General features: G+C 49.3%; 1 protein-coding gene across 2 annotated transcripts in view; it reads left to right on the plus strand.

Moving 5' to 3' along the window:
* Nucleotides 1–25210, plus strand: part of LOC138569198 (uncharacterized) — a 694078-nt gene that overhangs the window by 170128 nt on the left and 498740 nt on the right. For both annotated transcript variants that reach the window (XM_069646958.1, XM_069646959.1), the window contains 2 exons: nt 5763–5920; nt 24087–24194. In XM_069646958.1, the coding sequence (XP_069503059.1) occupies nt 5763–5920; nt 24087–24194 (266 nt within the window). The remainder of the gene's footprint in view (nt 1–5762; nt 5921–24086; nt 24195–25210) is intronic.

A 25210-nucleotide genomic window follows, 5' to 3' on the forward strand; every position in this document is an offset into this window, starting at 1 on the left:
TCTTATGGGCACTGTCTTTTGGAACTCAGTTCTCTGTTTTACCTGTCCTATGGAGTCTACTTTCCTCCATATCTCTTTTAAGGCATCTGTATTTTACTATTGCAGCAAGCAGCTCCTTATGGGCAGTGTTGCTGGGGGCCCTTTGGGTCCTCCTTAGAGATTATTGTCTTTATTCTAGAGTAACTACAGTTCTTTATATCTCCCAAAACGTTATATTCGGAGAGATTGGCACACACCACCTTATGTGGAGTGCCAAGGGGATACTTAGTGTCCCACTCCTCTATTGCTCCTGTGACTTTTTAGTCGCATAGACAAACTCCTAGTTATGACTGGTGGCAGTGGGCGTGTTCTACTAACTCCTGTGTGGATATTCTACCACAGACTATGTACATAGCCCCGGTAGTGCACAATAGGGGCACCCAAGCACTAACTTGGGGTCTCCCTTCTTTTTTCGCCATTTCTAACATGGTGGTTCTTTGTTAGCCCTTCTACCATTCGGGGAGGGAGAGGTATGTGTGTGTGTTTTGCTTTTGACAGGAACCCTTGGGTGTCCCTGCCTAGGCTCCAGAGTGTCTGGACAGGCAGGAAGTCGGGGAGGAGTTTTCCACCCTCTGTGTCCTTTGTATGCCAAAGTGCCTGAATAGAACCAGCTCCAACTGGGGGTCTGGCTGGCCTCATTGGACAGCTTTACGCCCCTTTCTATAAATTGCTGAGCGAGATTACAGAAGAGTGTGTGCTGAACTGTATATAAGGTGAGGCTCCTGGAGTGCAAAGCAAGTCGCCCACTGGAAACTGAAGTAACCGAAGAAGATGACAACCAGAGTCGCCTGCAGACGCTTTGCAACGCTGTGAAGAGACCACTGCTGTCTATGCGACAGAGGAACTCTGAAGAGGACGACTCCTTCCCTTTTACTGGCGGTAACAACCAGTCCCAAGACTAACTTTAATTTGAGCCATTTCCCGAGGTCCTGTGACTTTCCAGAGCTGCAAAACCCCAATACCAGGAGACTGGCGACCCATTTTAAGTGCTTTGTTGTGGAGAGGCCGCATTTGTTAAGTCTTTGCTGAGCCCTCAACACTCCAGAGACACAATCCAACTTGTCCAAGTCCCCTCAACAGAGTGCAGGACTGCAAGAACCAAAGAAGATTGATGGAGCGAATTGCGTCCTTTGTTGGTGCTGCAGAAAAGGTGCCAAAACCGCCGAGTCTAGAGAAGTTGATGAAAGCCATGCCAGAGGTCCTCCCTTGAGACTGCTGCTGAGAGATCCCGGCCATTGTTCTGCCTTTCATCATCAGACCAAGGAATCCGGAGGTCTGGCCCAGAGCTGCAACATCGAGGAGCTTCCAGCCACAAACATTTTCTTCTAACCAAAGGGACTGTGGGGAAAAATGTATTGGTTACCTTGTTCCAGAAAGTCGCTGCAGAGCATTTGAGTGCACGTAGAGCTGTACAGGGCAACCCCCTCTTGCCTTCGACCCAAGCTGCTGCTTGTGTCCTTTAGCAAGTCCTTTAACAGGGTCTCCAACGTTGGTTATATCTTCTTGCATCTTTTATCCTAGAGACTAGAAAGTATCCACAGGAACTTATGATTTCTGCTGCTTTTCAAGACTTTAAGCATCTCTGAACTTCCTTTTAGCTAGGGTTGCCAAGACTTGCTGTGTGGATAAACTGCCTCTAGAACTATACGCTATGCTAGTATAAAACACTAACCAACTATTTTCCTTCCTAAAAATCATTATCTTGTATGTCTTTATGATATGACATTTATAATGCACCTGTACACACGTGTTTCTAGGCGCGGCAAGCCAAGGAGGGGTAAACGAAAGGAAGGGCAAAAACAACGATCTTACTAGGCCTTATGTCAGTCAGATCGTGCAAGAGCAGGGAAGGGAGAAGTGCAGAGGGTAGGGTGAGGATGGAGAACTGCAGGACAAAGGAGAAAACAGGAGTGCAGCCAACTGATGACAAATAAGTGCAAAAGAGGGGACTGTAGGGTTACAGATATAGACCACAAGTGCAGGGGAGCCAAGAGGCAGTACAGGATTGCAGCTGGACAGGCAGGGACCTGGGCCCGAATTCAGAGGGTGACCAGTGCATTTAACAGGCAGGTGATCTGCAAGGGAGAGGAAGAGAGAAGGCAGAAGCAAAGAGAAAGGTCTTGAGTTGCTTCCGGAACCGGAGATGGTTCAGAGGGTGGCCCCAGCCGAAGAAAGAGATCTGCCCCAAACTCTTTGCTTGGAAAAGCGAATGACCCTCAGAGAGTTGGAGGTGGAAGAGCGGAGAGCTCGAGAAGGCAGATATTTAGGAAGGGAGAGTTAGAGGTAGTGTGGTCCCAAGCCCCAGAAAGCCTTGTGGACAATGCAAAGGGTCTTGAATTTGATCCATGCTGCCACTGGGAGCCAGCGAAGGTATTTCAGAGCTGGAGAGATATGATCCCTGGGCTTGAGGCCAAGGACACGTCTTGCAGTCCTGTTCTGGATGAGTTGTAGAGGACGGAGAGTAGAGGAAGGAAGATTTAGTAAAAGGCTGTTGCAGTAGTCTAGCCTAGAGAGAACCAGAGCTTTGGAGAAAGTACGCTTCTGGGGAAAAGTGAGGAAGGGAAGGATACCTCTGAGAAGGTGCAGCTGATAGTTTGACTTCTTAGAGATGTCAGAGATGTGAGGAGAGAAGGAGAGTGTGGAGTCGAAGATGACCCTGAGGTTCTTAGACTCACAATTAGCAGGAAAGAAGGAAGAGGGCCCAGTGTGGGTGGCTAGATAGTGAGATGAAAGGAGGGAGCTGGTGTTTCCGATGAGAAGGATCTCAGTCGTATTTAAGGCAGAGATCATTGGCACCACACCACTCCTGAATTACAGAAAGACAGTTGGGAATGTGAGAAGGAGTAGAGGCAGCTGAGGGGAGCCTGAAGGAGAGCTGAGTGTCATCCGCATAGCACTGGAAGTTGGAACAGAGGGCGGCTGTGCGGTGGGCAAGAGGGGTCAGGTATTGGTTGAAAAGCCGGGCAGAGAGATTGGACTCCTGGGAACACCACTGGTAGAGAGAGAGATAGAGGAGAGGAAGGATCCCAGTTGGATCTGGGAAGGTCGATCTGTGAGAAAGGAGGTCAGCCAGGCCAGGGCCTGATCAATAAGACCCAGGTTATCATGAAGCCGGTTGCGCAGGATGGCATGGCTGACCGTATTGAAAGCAGAGGAAACATCGAGGAGATTGAGGACAGAAGGAATTTTGGAATCGAGGTTTGAGAGCAGGTCTTCATGGATGTTCATGAGAGCAGTTTCCGTGCTTCTGGCTGCTCTAAAGCCGGACTGATGGTCATGGAGGCAACCAACAGATTCAGTGTGAAGGTTAAACTGGGAGATTGCCCAGGAAAGGAGTAATGGAGGCAGGGTGATAGTTGGCTGGACAGGAGGGATCAGCAGAAGGTTTCTTAAGAAGGGGTGCACAAGGAAGTGCTTCAGTGGGGAAGGGAAGGGTCCAGTGGTGAAAGAGTGGTTGCAGGAATCGGCCAAGGCTGGAGCGAGGGTGTCAGTTTGGTCCTTGATTGTTTTGGAAGAACCTGTTTTAACAAGACTTTCATAGAAACGTTATCAGGGGTGAACAAAGGAAAGGAGGAGAAGGGAGGAGGAAGGTCGGCCGCTGGAGGGTCAGGAACAGGGAGGAGGATGGAGTGGAGGAGAGGGTGGACAGGATGTGCTGGGTTTTAGTGATATAATGAGAAGTCGGGGCCGTGCATAGGGCCTGGGAGCGGACAGGAAAAGTAGAGACAGCAGTAGGATTGGCCAGCTCCTTGCAGATTTTAAAGAGTTTGGCCGAGTTGTTAGATGCCGCAGGGACGCGTGTTTGTAGGTGTGGCGATGTCTGAGTTGTACCAATAGTTGCACTTGGATTTGGGCTTCAGGCGGATCCTCATAACAGGGGCAAGTACATCAACAGTGTCAGAGATGGAGCAGTGAAGGTTAGAAAGGGCTCTGTCAGGTTATGAGTCAGCCAGAGGTTTAGAAGGAGGAGAGAAAGTGACAGCTAAAGCCTCAACTGGCACACACTTCATGGGTCGGATTATCGAGAAGGTGGGTGGCACAGCTGGAGTAGGCTTAGCCTGGGGGGGGAGAGAAAGGGGGACAGAGGGAGAGGGGGAAGATCTCACTGAGGAAATCAGAACATCCAAGATGTGCCCTGCAGAGTTAATCGGGCCAGAGGGGTGAATAGGGAGAGAGAGTCGTAGAGGTTGCGAAATAGTCCAGAAGGATAGGAAGCATCCAGGTGTATATTGAGGTCTCTGAAAAGGAGAAGTTGAGAGGTAGAGGCAATGAGGGAGGAGGCGAGGACCGCCCACACGGGAGAGGAAGGAGGTTACCTGGCCAGGTGGCCGGTAGATGGTGGCCACCTGGAGAGAGAGGCAATGAGGGAGAGAGAGCCTGCAGACCAGGCATTCAAAGGGAGTAATCCTGCATAGGAATGATAGGGGCAGGAATCCACTCCAGGAAGATCAAGGCTACACCCCCACCAGGACGGTTGGTTCTGGGCATGGAGAGTATCTTGTAGCCATCAGGAAGGAGTGTCAAAACACGTGACGGATCTGACCATGAACCACGGCTCAGTCAGACAGAGAACATCTAGTTCTTCAAGGAGACGGCAGATGTCAGAGGAGTGCTTGACAGCTGAGCGAGAGTTGCGAGTGGCAATGTGGAGCAGGTTGCTTTGCTAACCTAATTCAATTATTGTATTACTTTGCAAGAGCACATTCTTACAGATACTATGGTAGACCTGTCAAACTTCTGTAACAATTGTAAGCATTCAGCAACTACCAACCAAGTAGTGCCCTTTTGAAAGTACCAAAAAGTATGCCTATGTTTTTTGGTTTATTGTGGTAAGTGATTAACAGTAACTCATGTGTAAATATAATACATCTATATTTTAATATACATTTATGTGTAAGTGTTTCTTTGATGTGCATTACTAGCTAGGTCCATTGTACTTACCTACAGCTCACATCTTTCTCTTATAAGCCTGACTGCTCTGCCACTCTGCCAAGGATCTTGAGTAGCATAGAGTGATACTAAGAATTGGGGATCCACAAACCACGGGGATAGCTTACTAAAGTCTTACCCCCAAGTGGGACTTTAGAAATACTCCCCTAACACCAACTACATACATTGTATAGTGACCAGGAGAGTAAATTCATGCCTTTTTTAAATTGTCGGTTCTCTATAAGGCTGTGCTGAAATAAGTGCAGGAGGAACAGGCCTGTTGCCCAGTGAAGGCATATGGACCTTGCCATCCCTTCCAGTGTGCAGACACAACCTACCATTTTCACTTGCAGATAAGCCCCTCTAATGCTGCATAGCTGATCCCCTGGAAGTGGACAGACTATTTGGTTGTATACTGGTCCTAGTTGCAGGAATGTGGCTATTTGGCATGCATTGTGGGCAGTCAAATGTGCTCATCATTACACTGACCTGGGAGACAATTGAACTGCACATATCTTGCTAAATGAATGTGCTCCGGTAGTTCTGCTCCTGCAGATCTGCCCAGAGTGCTTGCTAAAGAATAGGCCAACTGACCCTTGTCTGGTGTGGACTGCACTCAGAAGAAGCAGAAGCCTCTAAATCAGCTGCTCTATTTCAGTTAACCCCAGAAAGAGTGCTTTTTCCCCACTGAGTACCGCTTGAATGCTAACCCAATTTCAGCTCTGATCCCTCTTTTTATGCAATACTGACATTGGGCACGGTCTGTTTGCTTTGTCTTTCCTCTTCACATGTAGGCACCAGCCAGGTGATGAATCTGTGTCCCGCTGCAGCTGCTGCTCCATTGTTCGGGACTCCTCCGTCTTTGTTCTGGGCACTCCCACGCCAGGGCAGGTGAACGAGTGTCCGAGGAGGAACTTCAGTAGGAGATTCAAGCTATGCCTTCGTGTCACTGGTAAGTGGAAAGGACTCCTGATTGTTGTTCCGCTTGCGTCCCAATCTAGTGGAAATAGTCGGTAGACTTCTGAGACCCTCTGCACTGGTGTAGACCAATCAGTCCTAATAGGCTCTGATCTACAGTGTGCTGTGGCTGTGGTTCTTGATTCAGTTTAGGGGCATGGATACCCCATCTGAGACAAGGGTTTAGGTACGGCTTTGTATCCCTTCACGCAACTCCTTTGGACCAGAGTGGGTGTTTCCTGCGTGACTTCTGTGAAAGTAGGACTCCTGTGCAGTTTATCGTTCTAGCACATTTGTATATAGGGGCTGCCCCTGAACTGGAAGGCCTTCATCACTTTGAGTGCGTCTAATAATAAAGCATCGAAAAATCTCCTATACCACGAGCATAGTGTACCCGAGTGTGATTCCCTGTCAACCAGAGTCTGATTAGCTGTACTTGATTCCTGCATGGGCTTCACCACACCTTTTGGATGGGAGCAGAGCAGCATTGGTGCAAAATATGATTGTGGAATGGGAGGGTTCCTGATGAAGGCTTGCTTGCTGCTACGTCAGCCAGAGCAAAAGTGTTGTTGGTCATGAGTGCTAACGGGTGAGTGGGAGACTGGAAAGTTTAGAGAATGACAGCTGGTTGAATGTAACTTCTTTCATTTCACTGACGGCCCAGAACAACACGTACAGTACTGGTCATGAGCAGGCAAAGTGGGGCTGGGCAAACAGCATCAACTAACATGGACCACACATTCTGTTGTTACATTAAATAAAATTACTGTGGCAGGCACGGGGAAGGAAAGAGGGGACTGAGAACAAAGGGCTGGCCTGGAATATCCTGTCCCGCGTTCTACGAACCTCCCCAGACAACCTTCCTACCTGAAGAGAATAACGAGTTACTGGGTGGGCTCTTGGGTAGGAGGACAGGGAGCGAGGGGCAGAGGGGAAAGGAAGGAGAGGAGGCTAGTTTGTTAAGACAAAGGATGGCGGGACTTTACTCTTTTAAAGATATTACTTCTTGGAACACAGGAATTTGACTGTATGGAGATCTTCGCTCGAGGGCGGACCTTATGACGGGGAGAGGTGTACACTGAACAGTGGTGGGGGGATCCTGGGGCCAAGCACACAGGGATCGAGTGGGGGGGGTGGCGGGGTTCATTCTTGTACTGTTCTATGTTCTAAAAAAAAAAATATATATATATTTATATATATATTTCTGAGGCTTGTGGAATCTGCTTAGATCACATGCTGTGCATAGGCCGACATCTAGTGGAAGCTGCGGAGTATTACAGTTTGTTTTTCGAAAGTCGAAAATGGGCGTCGACACAGGGCGTGCCAGTAATACTATCCCTAGTGTGACGTCCACTGTACCCATGATCCCTCACGCGTCTAGGATCCCCAGATTGTTTTTTTCCGCCATTCTGGTCGGAAGCACTTCATCGGAGTTCCCTGGCTTTGCCATATTTGCACTCAAAAGTAATTCTAATTTGCCCCGTTTTGTCACCCTTACGTCGATCAGCATCTCGACGCCGAACCGGGGAGGAGATCTACATCGAAACCCGACGGATTGGGCCTTGAGGCTTCCGCCTCGGCTCGGGCCTGGGCCGCTGGCCTCGGCCCTACAAGTAGGGAGAGTGGGGGGTGGTACACTTCCACACTCGGTTATAGACACCTTCTTACCTACACACACTTGCCCGCTGCCCACAGGCGCGTATGGAGGGTACGCCCTTTCAGTTTTGCCCCAAGTGTAATAAGAAATACCCTTGGGTAGATAAGCACGCTACGTGCAACCTTTGCCTGCCCAGAGACCACCCCGAGGCGGGTTGCAGGGCCTGTAGCAGGTTTAAGACTAAAACTCTTAAGGACCGCTCCACCAAGCGTTGGGCCCACCACGCCAAGCTAGCAGCTATGGAGGCGGAGGGTACCTTCAGCGACGGCAGAGACGCCGGACTTTCGGACGGCGAGGGCACCAAGGCGTCGAAAGACAGCCTAACGCACGTCCCCGGCCTCGGAAGGTCGTCCGTCCCGGCGACTATGGGGAAGTCCCCCGGCGACAAAAGCGTTACACATACACACGCTAAACACAAAAAATCCACCCGAGATTCGACGTCGTCGAAACCTCGGAAAGAGGCACAGAAGGAGCGGTCCGAAAGGACGTCCTCTGGGCGGTCCCGGTCGAGGTCGCCGCACAACGTCAGGCAAGCCTCCACACTTGCACATAGTGCCTCGCCCATTAACATCACGGAAGATCACTCGTCCGGAGACGAACACGACTTCCATCCCCAGCCTGCACCCCAGGGAAAGGGTACATCACTTGGTAGTAAGGAGGGCCCAGTTTCGAAGCCTAGTTCGAAACACAGGGATTCCACCTCCGATCCTCGACGCCAGGCGTCGAAAGATAAGGGAAATGATAAACACACTTCCACCCACGGGGAAGGGGGTAAGCAGCAAAGGAAACAACCCTTGCAATCCCCCACAACAAGAGAACTGACTTCCCAGTCCAAGTCTTCTCAGGGACAGTCCATAGAAAGTTCCAGCAAGGTCACCCCAAGCTCCAAACTCTGGTCATGCGAGGACATTGACAGAGTAATGTCAAGAATGTCTTCCTTAGCAAATTTCTTCGAAAGACACCCTGACCAACTCCTAGCTTTAAACCCTCAGGAATCTTCTCCCTCAGGTTCAAGGGACCCTATCCCTTCAAATAAAAGGCCCCGGGTCGAGACACCATTAAAGGCTTCAGACCCCTTCGAGGTCCAACCCTATTCTTGCCTTTTCCCTACAGGCCAAGGAGACTCTTCCCTTATAGAGGGTCAGGATTTTGAGACACCAGAAGATCTTGCAGTGTCAGATTACTACGGGGAGGACGAAGACGAGGATGAGCCAGAAAATAGCCCAGATATTTTCAGAATGGACTCACCAGTCGAAAGGGAAGCCCCAGTGTCTGATTCCCCAATAGATAATCAGCCCCTCCTGAATGAACTGCTCTCTCGGGCAGCTAACCACTTCCACATAGACACACAAGGTGTCCAAGAAGAGAGGGACTTCGCGGAGGAACTAATAGGGGAAAGGAAGACAGTAGCCCAGACCATTCCCATCCTGAAATCTATTCAACGCAGAATAGCACCATCCCTTATCAACCCAAACCTGACAAGACCTGTAAACCCGAGAGTAGAGAAGCTGTTTAAAGCAGCCCAGTCGGACCCTCTATATATTAGAGGCCAACTTAAGCCAGACTCTCTAGTCGTAACTAACACCCGCAAGAGAGCTGGAACCCCATTATCTTCCTCGGAGGCTCCCCCCGACAAGGAAAGTAAGAAACTCTATGGTTTTGGTAGAAAAGTAGCTTCCACGGCAGCCTACCAAACCAGAATCGCGAATTCCACCACACTGTTGGCCAGCTACAACTGCCATCAGTGGGAAGAAGTGGCAGCACTAATAGATTCCGCTCCCGAACCCCTTAAGAGCCAGCTATCTCGCATTTGTGCAGAGGGAAGAAACGTCTCAGGCTGCATTTTAAAAGCAACTTTGGACGCCGCAGACAATGCGGGTAGGATTATAGCAGAGGGGACTGTCATCAAAAGACATGCTTGGTTGAGGCAGTCGGGATTCAGAGCAGAAACACAAGCTGCACTCTTAGACAAACCAGTGGAAAGTGATCTCCTGTTTGGAAAGGCAGTCGAGGACGCTCTAAAAAACGCTAAGGAGAATTCGACACCCTCAAATCCCTTGCCCAGTTAACTACAAAACCACCTAACCAAAGAGGGAACGGCAATTTTCGTCGCCCCCGCGGCCAAAATTCCAATAGAGGAAATAGCTATTCCCACACCCAGGGTACACAGTGGAACACCAACTCACAACAGTCTACCCAGGGGTATGGTAGGGCTAGTAGAAGAGGACGTGGTAGAGGCAGAGGCAGCCCCAGTAAAGGAGGCGGCACGCCTCCACCAAAGCAGTGACGCTCATTTCAGGGTCCCTTCCCATGCAACCCCAGTAGGGGGACGAATATCCAGCTTCACCCAGGCATGGGAAGGGATAACATCTGACAGATGGGTGCTGTCAACGGTATCCAAGGGGTACTGTATAGAACTACTGCAACGTCCCCGAAACCATCCTCCAAGACAAAAAGTCCACTCTTTAGAACATCAGAAGATCCTCCTCGAGGAGATCTACAATCTGCTCCTAAAGGACGCGATAGAACTCGTCCCAGGACACCAGGTAAACAAGGGTATCTATTCAACTTACTTCCTTGTGCCAAAGAAAGATTTAACAATGCGCCCAGTATTGGACTTACGGCCTGCCAACAAGTATGTCAAGCCCCAAAAATTCCGTATGACCACGCTACAAGAGGTAATCCCACTCCTAAAAAAGGGGGATTACATGGCAACCTTGGATATGAAAGATGCCTATTTTCATATTTCCATGCTCCCGGCGCACAGAAAATACTTGCGCTTCAAGGTGGACAGTCGCCACTACCAATTCAAGGTACTGCCCTTCGGGATAGCTTCAGCACCAAGGGTATTCACCAAGGTACTGGCGGTGGCAGCTGCACACCTACGCAGGGAGGCAATCCCAGTGTACCCTTATCTGGACGACTGGCTCATAACGGGGGAAACCCCCAGGAATCTGCAGGTCAAACATTCAGAGGACTATCGACCTCCTCCACGAATTAGGCTTCTCTATCAACGAGAAAAAGTCAAGTCTGGTGCCAAGCACCTCAAAACAGTTTCTAGGAGCTATCCTAGATACTCAGAAAGAATTGACCTTCCCTTCGGAAGAAAGAATTCGGAATATACTTCTGCAAATTCCGCATTATCAGTCAGGTCAACAGATAACAGTACGCAAAGCTATGCGGTTACTGGGCATGATGGCGTCATGCATTTACCTGGTCCCCCACGCGCGTCTGCGCATGCGTCCCATGCAGGAATGGTTGGCGAAACAGTGGTCTCAGGCAAGTGGTCAGTAGGACGATCTAGTGGTCGTTTCGCCAACACTCGTACAGAGCCTACACTGGTGGACAAGAGAGAATCTCGCAAAGGGGAAACCCTTTTACGATCCCGAAGTACAGGCAGTGGTGACTACAGATGCATGCCTCACTGGGTGGGGAGCTCACCATCTCCACCACATAGCTCAGGGTCTCTGGTCTCACTCAGTAGCCAAGAACCACATCAATCTGCTAGAGCTTCTGGCAGTATTCCGAGCGCTGCAGGCGTTCGAGCCCCATCTACTGAACTTGTCGGTGCAGATCAGGACGGACAGCACGACAGCCATGTTCTATCTGAACAAGCAAGGAGGGACTCGTTCGCCAAATCTGTCCAAGCTTGCCCAGAAAATATGGATATGGGCACTCAGACGGAACATCTTCCTGTCATCGCAACATGTTCCAGGGGAGCTCAATTCCCTAGCGGATGCTCTAAGCAGAGACTCCCTCCCAGAAGAACACGAATGGGTCCTTCACAGAGACGTAGTAGAAGATCTCTTCTCTCAGTGGGGTTTCCCCACTATAGACCTATTCGCCACAAGCGAAAACAAACAATGCCCAGGATTTGCATCCAGGTTCCCCCAAACGGACTCCCAGGGGAATGCCCTGTGGATGAACTGGTCAGGGATGTTTGCGTACGCTTTTCCACCAACTCCTCTCATCAGGAAGGTGGTGTACAAGATGAACAAGGAATCAATGACGCTCATCCTAGTTGCTCCCATGTGGGCGAGACAACCATGGTTTCCACACCTACGCAGGATGGCGGTGTGCGAGCCCATCAGACTCCCAGCCTGGTACAACCTTCTGTCCCAGCAACAAGGTCAAACAGTGCATCAGGAACCCAACTCTATGAACCTAGCAGCATGGCTCCTGAAGTCATAGAGTTTGGACATCTCAAATTACCACAGAGGTGTATGGACATTCTAAAAGAGTCCAGGAAACCAAATACAAGACACTGTTACTTTGACAAGTGGAAAAGATTCGTTATCTGGTGCCAGAATAAACAAATCAACCCGGTTCATTGCACTCCTTCCAACGTTGTAACATACATGCTCCACCTGCTGGATGCAGGGTTGGTTTTTAACTCTCTGAAAGTACACCTGGCAGCCCTCTCGGCTTACACCACATCCCATAACAGGGTCTCGTGGTGGAAAGTACCAGTGGTTAAAGCCTTCATGGAAGGAGTAAAGAGACTTCACCCTCCTATTTCGAACCCACCGCCAGGATGGGATCTCAACGTGGTGCTAGCTAAGCTCATGGGCCCCCCCTTCGAACCCATGCATAAAAGTAGTCTCAAACACCTGACTTATAAAACGGCCTTCTTAGTAGCCATTACCTCCATAAGAAGGGTCAGTGAAATTCAGGCTCTGTCAGTCCAAGATCCTTTCTTTACTATCCACAAGGACAAACTGGTTTTACGCACACACCCTAGGTTCTCACCAAAATTCATATCCAAGTTCCATGTAAACCAGTCCATCGAGCTTCCGGCTTTCTTCCAAAACCCACAAAGCTCGGCTGAGGTGAAACTACACACCCTAGATGTGCGTAGGGCGGTCTTATACTATATAAATAAAACCAGACCGCTAAGGAAAACAGATCAACTGTTTGTCTCCGTAGCTACAGGCAGAGAGGGGGATCGCGTCTCTAAGGGCGCTATCTCTAAGTGGATTATCAACTGTATACAGCTGTGTTACTCTCTTTCTGGAAAGACTCTGCCTTTTACGCCAAGGGCCCACTCTACTAGAGGCATTGGGGCCACTCTGGCTTTCATTGCAAATGTTCCCCTCGACACCATTTGCAAAGCAGCTACTTGGAGCTCTATTCACACTTTTACTCAGCATTACTGCATTGACACTCATTCCAAGACAGATACACAAGTGGGACAAGCGGTTCTAAGACACCTGTTTGCTCATGACCCTTCTCACATCCCACCTCCTTCTTCTGGTACTGCTCGCTAATCTATGCACAGCATGTGATCTAAGCAGATTCCACAAGCCTCAGAAGGGATACATTACTCACCGTAATCAGATTTCTGATGCTTGTATCTGCTTAGATTCACATGCGACCCACCCTTCCTCCCCTCCGAGAGAAGGCGCATGGTTGCTTGTAGTCCTACTTTTCTGTCTATCTGCTTGGACTATCTGTACTCACGCTACTCCTCATGCTACCTCATGTCAGGAAAAACACAATCTGGGGATCCTAGACGCGTGAGGGATCATGGGTACAGTGGACGTCACACTAGGGATAGTATTACTGGCACGCCCTGTGTCGACGCCCATTTTCGACTTTCGAAAAACAAACTGTAATACTCCGCAGCTTCCACTAGATGTCGGCCTATGCACAGCATGTGAATCTAAGCAGATACAAGCATCAGAAATACGATTACGGTGAGTAATGTATCTCATATATATATATAGAAACATTAAACAAATGACTGTGTGGTAAATTACTTTGTTGTTGAGCTTGTGGGGAGCAGATTTATATATGTTAAGAGATATAGGGCATGGACAGTTGCGAAAGGGTTGGGTAGGCGGTGGGTAGTGGGGTGGTAGGCATACCCCCATTATAAGAAAAAAAGACATGGCAAAAGGAAGACGACGACGGAGTAACTTACCACACAGTAATTCATGTCAATGTAACCATGTAGAACCTATGGACGGTTATAAATCTGAGCTGAATGTGGCAGCATCCAGATGCATTCTGTGTGTTTGTTTCTCCAGCATGGGGTCTGCCATGGATTCACATGCTCATGAATATTCCCCGTCGTCAGGCTGGGAATCCTCGGTAAAGGAAAAATCAGTATCAGTTTTGTTTCTGATCTGTCTTTCTTAGTAGTAACCAATCACTGATCTCTGGGTCATACTGCCCCCAGCCAATGACTGCCCTCAGCCAATGACTGCCCTCTCCCTAAGCCCCGCCTCTGACAGCCATCCTCAGATTTTTACCGCACGTTCAAGTGTTGGTAGTCCTCGTGCTTTAGCTCTCGAGTTTTTGCTCCGTTTCCGTGGTTTTTCAGGAGATTTTCTCATTTTTTCGGTTTAATCGAGCCTCAAGCTCCACCGTTTCTACTTCCGATAACGGGGACCCGTTTTGGAATTCTTCTGCGCCCCTCGAGGGGCTTCTTGGAGGATTCCGGAAGATCTGCGGCCTACCTCAACGGACATGGCCCAGGACAAGGGAAGCTTGACGCCCGGATCCAAGCTATTCAGTTTTTGCCCTGGATGCGGATTACAGAATGTTTTCAAGGAGGACGAGCATTTGCGATGTCTCTACTGCCTTCATGAGGACAAGATGCACGTGGAGAAGGACTGTGCGTTCTGCAAGAACCTTTTCGGAACGGACCAAGCAAGATCGTCGTTCCCGCCTCGCCGCCTGGCTGGAGAAGGGCACAGCAGGTGAGAAGGTGAAGAAAAAGTCTGAGCGGGCTTCTAAGTCCTGTGAGGGCGCCCTGGCGACGGGGGCCCAACAGAAGGCCAAGCACCGCGAGTCCGCGGGCACCGGGAGCGCCAAAAGGTCGGGAACTTCGGCTGCCAGGCAGGGCGCGACTTCCCCAGCACGTTCAACCACGAGCCAGCGCTCTGGTTCGGGGAAGAGGAAGTCCGAGAACCCGGTTAAGCTGCTGGAGCAGCCCCGGTTGATCTCGAAGGGACCCGAGGGGGAGCGAGGCGCTGACCCTCCCCACCAAGGCGAAGGCCCAGGACGCACCAAAGGTGGTGAGGGCATTGATCCAGCAGGCAAAGGCCTCTATGGAAGTGGTTGCTGCGGCCCTGGCGAAGCCGGCTGAGACTACGCCAGTGGAGACGGCCTCTGAGCCCAGAGTATCCCTGCCACTGTGGAGGGAATCCTCTTTACAGCCCATCGTTAAGACCCCCGTGAAGACCCCGGCAGAAAAAGAGGGGGGGGGGGGCGGTGGCCATTATAGACTCGGAATCAGCCTCTGAGGAGGATCTGGTGGAAACTGTGAAGGGCCTCAATGAGAGGTTCGAGAAAGTTCGATCCCAGGGGAAGGATCCTGCTGAGGAGATCGAAGATAGCGAGGATGGCGACAATGACAAAGGCCCGGTGGAGCAACCGTCCCTCCCGTCGCAGCCATTGCCAGAGCCTCAGGATAGCTCGGCGGCCATTTTGTTGGCAATCCAATCCTTATGTACTGAGATAAGGACGAGGTTACCACGGACCCCGACGGAGGATCCTGAGCCAGGACCGTCGGGAAGCCCCCCGAGTAAGCGTAGGAGAGTCCATCCCGCTCTGCCCTTTGTGCCCACAAGGCCTGTGGACCCCTCATCCCCCTCGCCTGACCCTCGGGATGATACGGCGACGGATACGGGGACGGACGACGACGGTGGCGATAATACGACAGACATTCCTTCATCGCCTCCCCCTCGGGCCTCACCGCCCGACGAAATTGGCTTCTTTCACGCCATGATAGCCACGGCGTCCACGCTCTTCCAACTCTGCCCGGAGGAACAGAAGAAGGAAGGCTTTCTTTATCAACGACGGGAGGCCAAGAGAAAGACGGTCCTGGCAGTGCCGTTGCTCGACGACATCTGGGACGAAGGGCTGGCTGTCCTCAAGAACCCTTCTACGACGCCCGCCAAGAGGGACAGGTACGAGAAGAAGTACCAGGTCCCCGACGCCGCCCCCTTGTGCCTCAGGGCCCAGCCTACACCGGACTCGTTCGTCTCGGCAGCAGCCAAGAAGAAGGCAGCGGGTGCAGCAGCATCAACTTCCACTTCCCCGCTGGACAGCGAGGGCAAGAGGTTGGACTCCATGGGACGACGGGTCATTTCGTCGGCAGCGACGATTAAGGCGGCCAATGCCTTAGCGATCGTGGCCCGTTACGACAGGGAGCTTTGGTTCAAGTTAGCTCCCCTGCTGGACTTCCTGCCGGACGACAAGAGAGCGGAAGCCCTACAGATTCTTCAGGAAGGCGAGGTGGCATCGGATCACGCCATAACGGTGGCAACGGACATTGCCGATACCGGATATCACCAGATGGGCAACAGGGTTTGCCTACGATGATGAGGGTGGCTCAAGGCGACGGACTTCCGCCAGGACGTTCAGACCAGAGTGTTGGATATGCCGTTCGATGGCAGCGACCTTTTTGGGAAGATGGTGGATGAGTCGCTCCAGGCCATCAAGACCGACTCGGAGACGGCCCGGGCCCTAGGGGTACTTCAACAACGGCGGCCCTTTCGGAGCTCCGGAGGCAGACAGGGTGCCTCCAAGGGATCCAGCGGTGGCTCTTCTACATACTGCCAGGCGGCCCGCTCCTCGTCCCAGGAGGCCTACAGAGGTTGCGGCAAGCAAGGAGGATCCCGTCGTCGTCGTCCAGGAGACCAGGGCGGAAAGGCCTCCTCCGAGCAGGACTGAACTGCCGTAGCGTCGGGCCCCCACCGAAGCACCCCGGTGGGAGGCCGGCTGACTAAGTTCATCAGCGTGTGGGAGTCCATCTCCACCGACCGTTGGGTGCTGGACACCTGACCAACGGGCACTCGCTGGAATTCCAAAAGAAGTGTCCTCTCATTCCTCCCGTGGCCAGGAAGGAGAATCACGTCCCTCAACTACTGTTGGAGGTAAGGGCGATGCTCAAGAAAGGTACCATCAAGCTCGTCCCCAGGAGGCTCCGGGGCTCCGGAGTGTACTCAAGGTACTTCCTCGTCAAAAAGAAGACAGGCGGTTGGCGCCCCATCCTGAACCTGTGTCGGTTAAATAAGTACATCAAGGCACAGAAATTCAGAATGGTCACCCTCCAGCACGTGCTGGGTCAGCTGGAGGAGGGCGACTTCCTATCGTCGTTGGACCTGGAGGATGCTTACTTCCACATCCCCATTCTACAAGGACACAGAAGGTTTCTCAAGTTCGTGGTTCAGGGGCGCCACTTCCAATTCAGAGCCCGGCCGTTCGGATTAAAGTCGGCACCCAGGGTATTCACCAATTGCCTGGCACCAGTGGCGGCGCGGCTGCGCCTTCAGGGGATCCACGTCTACCCCTAACTGGACGACTGGCTAATCCGTGCAAGGACAAGAGAACTCGCCGTCGAACACACAGCGAGGACCGACCGGCTGCTCACGGAACTGGCATTCGCCATCAACTACCCCAAATCCCATTTGGTTCCGTCGCAAGTAGCACTGTTTCTGGGAGCAAAGCTCGATACAGTGGGGCAATTGGCCTCCCCGTCGGAGGAGAGGACGAAGGCCATTTGGGGCAAGGTGCAACGCCTGCTAGCCACGGACGTGGCCAGGGTGAGGTCCATCAACCCCCTCTTCGGGATGGTGTCCTCATGCATCTACCTTGTATCCCTTTGCAGACTTCGGATGCATCCGCTACAGGAGTTCCTCGACGCCCGCTGGTTTCAGGCGACGGGCTGCTTCGAAGACAGGATCCCTCTCGACGAGGAGTTCCGTCGGGCGATCCTATGGTGGAGTACCCGTGCGCACCTCATGGCAGGCACGGACTTTTAGACCCCAGCGTTTCAGGAGACGGTGACGACAGACGCCTTCCTGGAGGGTTGGGGGGCCCACACCGGAGATCTCCACGCAAGAGGCCTTTGGCTCCCGGAGGAGAGGTCTCTCCACATCAACATTCTGGAGCTTTGAGCAGTGTTCTGGGCACTCAAGTCGTTCTTTCCGTCCCTCAAGGACAAAGTGGTGAGGATCTTCACCGACAACACCACCACAATGTTCTACATACGGAAGCAGGGAGGCACCAGATCCCCAGACCTATCCAAGGAGGCCCAGGATCTGTGGCACTGGGCCGTCGCCCAGGGGATGTTTCTGGTTCCCTTCCACTTGGCAGGAAAAAAAACACCATCGCCGACTCGCTCAGCAGGGAGCTGCGCTCGTGCCACGAGTAGGAACTACGTCAGGACCAGGTGGATCGGCTCTTTCGACGATGGGGCGAACCCCGGATTGACCTTTTCGCAACAGCAACAAACTCCAAGTGCCAGAGGTTCGCCAGCAGGTTCCCGCAGCCGACGAGCATGGGTGATGCTTTCTCGTTCCCTTGGGACGGCCTGTTTCTATACGCGTTCCCTCTGTTGCCATTGCTGCTCCGTCTCATCAACCAGCTCAAGAAGTCCAGGTGCAGAACGATCCTTCATCACCACCCGGAGTCGATGAACTTGCAGGCCTGGCTCCTGCAGCACTAGAGTTTGGAGGGTACGATATCCCGGCTGACTGCAGAGAGGTTCTTGCAAAAGCCAGGGCGTCCTCAACTCTCAAGTGCTACGGACATAAGTGGAAGAGGTTCTCTGTCTGGTGCCGTGCACAGGAGATTAACCCTCTGCGGATTACGGCCCCTCAAGTACTGCCGTAGAGTTTTCGGAAGACGTCACAGCTGTTTGTGAACTTTGGGACTGTGAATCAAGGGAAGGGTCTCTCGAAGACTTCCATTTCCAGATGGCTCTCTGGCTGTATCATGCACTGCCACCGGTTGGCAAAACATCCGGGAGCCCATTCGACCAGAGCGATCGCTGCTACCACGGCCTTCCTGTCAGGTGTGCCCCTGCTGGACATCTGCAGGGCTGCTACGTGGAGGTCGACGCACAACTTCACAAGATTCTCCTGCGTTGATCGGGACTCCAGGGAGGAGTCCAGGGTCGGCCAAGCAGTGCTGCGCAACCTGTTCGCTTAAGGTGAGCCTGGTGAGGAGGTAAGAGATGCTTAATGTTGAGTTGTTGTATTGCTTAATGTTGAGCCTGTTGCCACCTCCTGTGGTTGTGCATGTGTGTACTGCTATGTATAATTTTATTCATGAGCATGTGAATCCGTGCCAGACCCCATGCTGGAGAAGGAAGAAGTTACTTACCTGTAACTGTTGTTCTCCAGCATGGGTCTGGCATGGATTCACATGCGAACCCTCCCGCCTACCCCTCTGCGGCTCTTCACTTGGTCATACTGCCACTTTACGTGCTACCAAATCTGAGGATGGCTGCAAGAGACAGGGCTTAGGGAGAGGGCAGTCATTGGTTGGGGGCAGTATGACCCAGAGATCAGTGATTGGTTACTACTAAGAAAGACAGATCAGAAACAAAACTGATACTGATTTTTTCTTTACCGAGGATTCCCAGCCTGACGGCGGGGAATATTCATGAGCATGTGAATCCATGCCAGACCAATGCTGGAGAACAACAGTTACAGGTAAGTAACTTGTTCCTTATTCACTTATTATCTGTGTTTCTGATGTTCGGTTTAATTTGTGCATCACCATTGTGGATTGACTCTCTGATTCCTGTGCTCCTAATACTAATTAAATGTTGCGTGCAGTGCCAAGTGGATGTGCAAAGCATGACAATCCAGAGGCCAGCATCTGTCATTCTGGCACATCAGCTATATGGAATCGAGGCTATGCTGCTGAAACCATGGTTTTAAATGACAAAAGCTAGACTTTCAAGCACAGCAGTTGAATATTTGGGGCTGTAGCAACTCCTACTCAGCAGCCAAGCGCCTATGGGCCTAGGTTAGGATTTAGCAGGTTTGCTTGATTTATACTCTTACCAATCCTTGGAGATAATCTCACTTTGTAATTGCAAATTGTAATTGGTTATTTATGACGTGCTTAATACCCAGAGGTTTCTAAGCGCAGACCCGGGGACCGAACCTGTGTTGCTCTGTGTCGTTTTGCTTCCAAGGAGCACACGTTGCCCCTGAGCTATTTTCCTGAGACTTTATTTGCAGAGATTTCTCTTAGTCTCTTTTTTTTCTATAGCCAACATAATTGTAAGGTACATCACATTGCTGCAAAGTTCTAAAAATAAAATAAAAACACCAAGCCTAAAAGGATTTTTATCTTTCAATGGCCAACCTTTTCGCGTTCTACAGTAAAGTAGGGCTCTATGAGGAGGGACTGCACTGTCAGTACTTTAACAGGTTAACACTTAGAAACAGAAATGGGATGGGACGGGAATCCCGTAATCCTGCTTCCAGATTGCAGGAATATTAATTAATATGATATGTTGTGGCAGACAAAACATTCTGAGTGAAGTGGGATTCATTGCAATAAATATCCACAAAGGACTATTAAAACCAGAACAACTAAGGCACAGGCTTTAAAGAGGATCATCAGTTCACCTGCAAAAGGCAGTGAAGTATTCACTGGTTTAATGGCTTTCCTGATGATGATGATGATGATGATGATGATGATGATGATGCTGTTCCATCTCCAGAATTGTTTGCTAACAGTTTAGTTTGCAGTGTGTGCTGCCATGCAACGTTCTCTTTTTTTGTCTATAAAACCATAGAATCTTCATGAGATGTATGTATTTATTTGGTCCAATTCATTGCCTTTTCAGGGAAAGTTTCCTCTTTTGTATTAAACAATGTTCAGCCTCCTTGCTTGGGTTTTGCCATCAAGCAGGACAAGCGTTGGTTGTTAAGGTTTTATAAAAACTCTGCTCTATTCCTGTTCGTTGTTGGGTAAGATTTCACCTTTAGGGCTACATCTTCCTAACTTATGAAACCCCATGAACGTTTTGCTGGACTGATGGATTATTTTTCCCTATACCTCAGTGAGTGGTAACCTTTTTCCACACACTCAGATCATTTTGCTATTTTCCTGGATGTCATTTTTAAGACTCTCCATAGTGTCCTTTTGATTTTATCCTCTTTGACAACATTTTGGCATATTTGGCCTATTGTTGCTGGGTTGCCCTTTGGGGCTCCTCTTTTATATTTTCTGGCTAACCTGGTGAGAACTATAGTTCCCAAGGGTAGAAAGGATATTTTGCATCCCTTCTACATTTTGTTAGGTGAAACCAGCACACCCCACCTTATGTAGAGTGCTGAGTAGATATGTGTCCCCTTTCTCACTAGCACTGTGACAATTATGTTGTAGGGACAAGCTTCCCTTTAATGGCTGGTGACATTGAACCTTTTTACAAATTCGGTGCACCTTTACCGCAGGCTGTTTCCACAGCTGCGGTAATGGCACCCATTTGTGCCCATTTTACCAAAATGGCCCGTGTTATTTCTTCGACATTTTAGTGTTCCTTGTCCTTTCTCGGTCCTTCCCCTGGCCTCCGGGGCGGGAAAGTCCGAAGAGGAAGATATAGAAACCAACGCTGAGATAAATTCCAGCGACCGGAGAGCCTGCTGAGTGACCAGAGGCTACTATTACCCTTCCTTCCAGGTGACCTGGGAACTTCAGAGTCTTATGTGATCAACTAGACTCAAGAAGACCTGCATTTTGAGCCATCCCACGATGTGCTGCGACCTTGCCTGGCTGCAACACACCAGTATCCTGGGACCTCGAGCCATTGTGCGAATTCCGAATCGAGCTGAATCTTTGGTGGCATCCTGCTTGGACCTCCAGAGACACAAATCGAGTCCTTGAAGTCCCCTCACAAGACTAGCGACGAGAATCCGATCAGTGATATTGAGTCTTCTCTTGGCTCCTAAAAAGGGCCCAAGACCACAGAGCCGCAACCAGCCACAAAGAAACTCTTGCCTGGAGTCTTCCCCATTGATCCCTACTGTAAAATCCGTTCCAGAGTCTTGTCTTCCATCTTCATGACAAAGGAGTCTATCAACCGTGCTTTTGGCTGCAGATCCTGAAGTCTTCCTGCTACAAACTCTTCTGTGCTGTGTTGGCTGGGGTATTTGCAAACCTTAAGCTTTTGTGATTCCTGTGTAGCTTTGGGGCGTTTCGTGTGATTGGGAGGCCTCTCATCCAGTTCACCCAGGCCCACTTTTGGAATCCTCCTAGGGTGTCTTCTCAGAAGTCCCTGGACCCTTTCTAACTCTAAAGTGAACTACTTACTTGTTTTGAAGAGATTTCCTCAGGAAATCTGAGCTTTTTCTGTAACTTAACCCTATCTCACCCTGCCTACAGCTTGCACCTAGACCACTAGGGTCCCTCTTCTGTCTGCCTCTCAGAGAACTCCTGCAATAGACTAGGGAAGGACTGGATAAGAAAAGGATTCTTCCTTGAAAAGTATAACAAGTGTTTAAAAGTTACTTACTTGTGAACCACTTGATTGTTATCTGCCTCAGAGTGAGCAGTTACAAAAGTTCTTACTTACCTTGAATGTGTTTTTGCCATTCTGGAAAGTATATATAAGGTTATTTTACCCACCTGTGAATTTGTTGTGGCCCTTCCCAAAAGTAATGCTGTTGGCATCACTTAACTATTTGTTCCAGAATATTAGTGTGTAAGTTCACCAACTGGGTCTTGCTTCTCCTGACCTGCTGTTTAGCCTGTCTAGAATAAGTCTGCCTTAGGTTTTACCTGCCTTGAATAGCTGTGTGCCTTTCTTAATAAGTGTAAGGAGTTATTGCTTACCTTAGTCTGTGTTCCACTGATCTGAAAAGCAACTGTAATTGTATATTACACATTAAGGTATTGTTCAGCTATAACTGTGTTATCCTGAATGATGTTATATGTTTATATTGTTCCATGAACTTGTGTTGAACTATTCATAAAAGTATCCTGATAACAGGGTTGGTTTACTAAGCGATTCCTTAAACGGATAGTCCAGTAAAACATTGGGCCTCATTGCGACTCAGGCGGTAAGGGTTTTACAGCGGCGTAAACAGCGCCGACCCTTACCGCCTGAGTATGAGGTCCCTTAGCGCCATGGCGGACTTAACACCTGCTTTTAGCAGGTGTTAAAATCCATGGCGCTAAGGGACCATGGAGTTAATTACGCCACCGTAATTTACGGTGGCTAATTAACTGCTTCCCCGCTCCCATTATGCCCTATGGGGCAAAAATGGGAATGGGAATGGGGAAGGGTAAATGGGGATTGGGGACTTACCGCCCCGCCAAGGTCGGAATGGGGCGGTAAGTCCGCCAACCACCATGGCGTAAACATAGTTTACGCCATAGTGGTAAAGTCACGGCCCAGGCGGTAACTTACCGCCTGGGTCGTAATGAGGCCCATTGTATTTAAAAAATAGATAGGCAACATTAAAAAAAAAATACTAGCACTTTTTTTTTTAAACTTCCTATGTAAAATTTTGAGCTATTCAAGCTCAAAATTCGCAAAAGCAAGCACATGGGCGCATCCATTTTGTGAAATGGATGCCCGCCTGTGCTGGCTTTTGCTTTTGCAGCACTAATGAAGGAAAAGCCACCTAGCGGTAGCTTTTCTTTACTACAACTGGCTGGCTTTTCCTTCATTAGTGCTGCAAAAGCAAAAGCCAGCACAGGCGGGCATCCATTTCACAAAATGGATGCACCCATGTGCTTGCTTTTGCGAATTTTGAGCTTGAATAGCTTTTTAATTTTACATAGGAAGTTTTAAAAAAAAGTGTTAGTATTTTTTTTTTAATGTTGCCTATCTATTTTTCAAATAATTTGTTTTACTGGACTATCCCTTTAACTGATTCACTGCATGACTGACGGGGTCTACTAGCATTGACTTACTGTAAAGTAATCTAAAAGTAACTGATGGTTTTACTTCCCATGAATAGGTGTGTCCTATAGTAAATGTGTTTGATAAAGTTTTCTGAACAGTGTCGATGCTTTGGTTTGTCTACTTTAAAGCATGGTGTTTTTATAATTTGTTTATGATTCTATGACAAAGTACTTAACCCAAGACTTAACGTCACCTAACTTTATTTATAATAAGCCTTTATTTTTTTAATAATATTTCTGGTTGTGTTTCTGATGAACACTTGGTATACTACAAGTTCTTTATACCTTCATACAGCGCTCTCTCAATCCTAAAATAAGCCTGGCTGCTCTGTCTACGCTACCACATACTAGGGTGGTACAGCCTTATACTAACATTGGAGTTTTGCAGTAGTATGGTTTTACTAAGCCCTTAGTTGGACTTCAGAAAAACAGTACTAACAATGGTGGCATGCAAATTGTTTGCATATGCTAAGGTATAGATTTGAAAGTTGGTTGCAAGGCTCTAAAATGCTGAGATAGTGTTTTCTTTAAATATATTTGACTTTCAACGTCACTGTAGGTAATGCTGTGTGGACTGCCTGCTGCCTCACATGGTGGCCTCATTGTACCACAGTTCCCTTCTCAAACAACCAGGAACAGTTAGAAACTGGTTAAACATGGGTATTGCAGGCTTTACACAAATTGACAGAACATGTACACAGGCTCAGGGCAGAACCCATTGGTATTTTCTTCTGTAATATTTTTGAATAGGATAAGCAAATGCAGACATTTGACATGTTTTCATCTTTGCTAACCTTCAAATACTGTCACCACTTTTTTACCCTGTCTTTTACTACAGACTGCACTAAATGGATTTCTCCACACGCTTCGTATGAGATTCATTCACTGCTAAGCCGGACCCTTGATGCACAGTGCAACTGCGGCGTGTCTGTAGAGTATTTCAAAGGTATGTTTTCAACTGTGACCGCCTGTCTTTCTTTACTTGCTTACTTCCTTGCTCATTTCCCTTGCGTTGCTCCTTGCTTTCTTCCTTTCTTTTGTCCCTTCCTTCTTTTTTTTTCTTTTTTATCTTTGCACATTAGTTATTTCTCTTTGTTCCTTTTTCCTATCTTCAGCCTATTTGTGACCATATACACTGTCTTTGTTGGATACTTTCTTCTGTGTGATCAGTTGCCAAAATCCATGCTCTCTGATCACAAATAAGGCTCGGGAGACATTGACATGTAAGGTAACTTGGTTAGACTTCTTTTACCCCCTAATTGTTATGGTGGCATGGTCCCAGATGGTAATAAAGCAGATGGGCTTTTGGTCATAAGGTGTCAGTGTAACTGATGGTGGTGATGGCAGTCAGGTCGTGATGGTGCCAGAGTGTGAAGGAGCTGTGGTCGATAGTATACAATGTTGAGGATTGGTAGCATGACACGTTTGGAAAGTAGTGTCCAATGGAAAAAAGTGGGATAGAAGCGTTGTACCTGGATGGTAAAAAAATAATAGTGAACAGTTTGTGGTAGATCGTTTGCCATGCTAAGTAGAATGGTCTAGTTCCCGTGAATCGAGAGAAATGATGTCTAGTTGGTAGTAAAGGTATTGGTATGGATAAAGGGTGATGGACAGTAGTGACAGTTGTGGCGGGTTTGGAAATGATTGCTTATGTTATCAATTAGCATTTCAGTTCCTCACAACACTTTGCATCCACCAACCCCTAGATAACAATTTGCCATCAACCATCCCAATTATCAATCCGCCAGTGTCACATCAGGGGGGACACCTACGCGTCTGCAAGGGGAGAGAGCAGATCAAAGAACACCACTCATAAACTCGGAGGTCAACATCCCAGATAATATCTGCTTCATTTTCTCCCAGGGAAGACGCTCACCTCTGACCGTACGTCATTCCATACAACATACAAACAGACAATGCCCCACTGAAGGAATGATTGAAGTTCAGCCTACTATTGAGTTT

This window comes from Ambystoma mexicanum, chromosome 2q, assembly GCF_040938575.1.
Source record: "Ambystoma mexicanum isolate Mex_15411 chromosome 2q, UKY_AmexF1_1, whole genome shotgun sequence".
Classification (NCBI taxonomy): Eukaryota; Metazoa; Chordata; class Amphibia; order Caudata; family Ambystomatidae; genus Ambystoma; species Ambystoma mexicanum.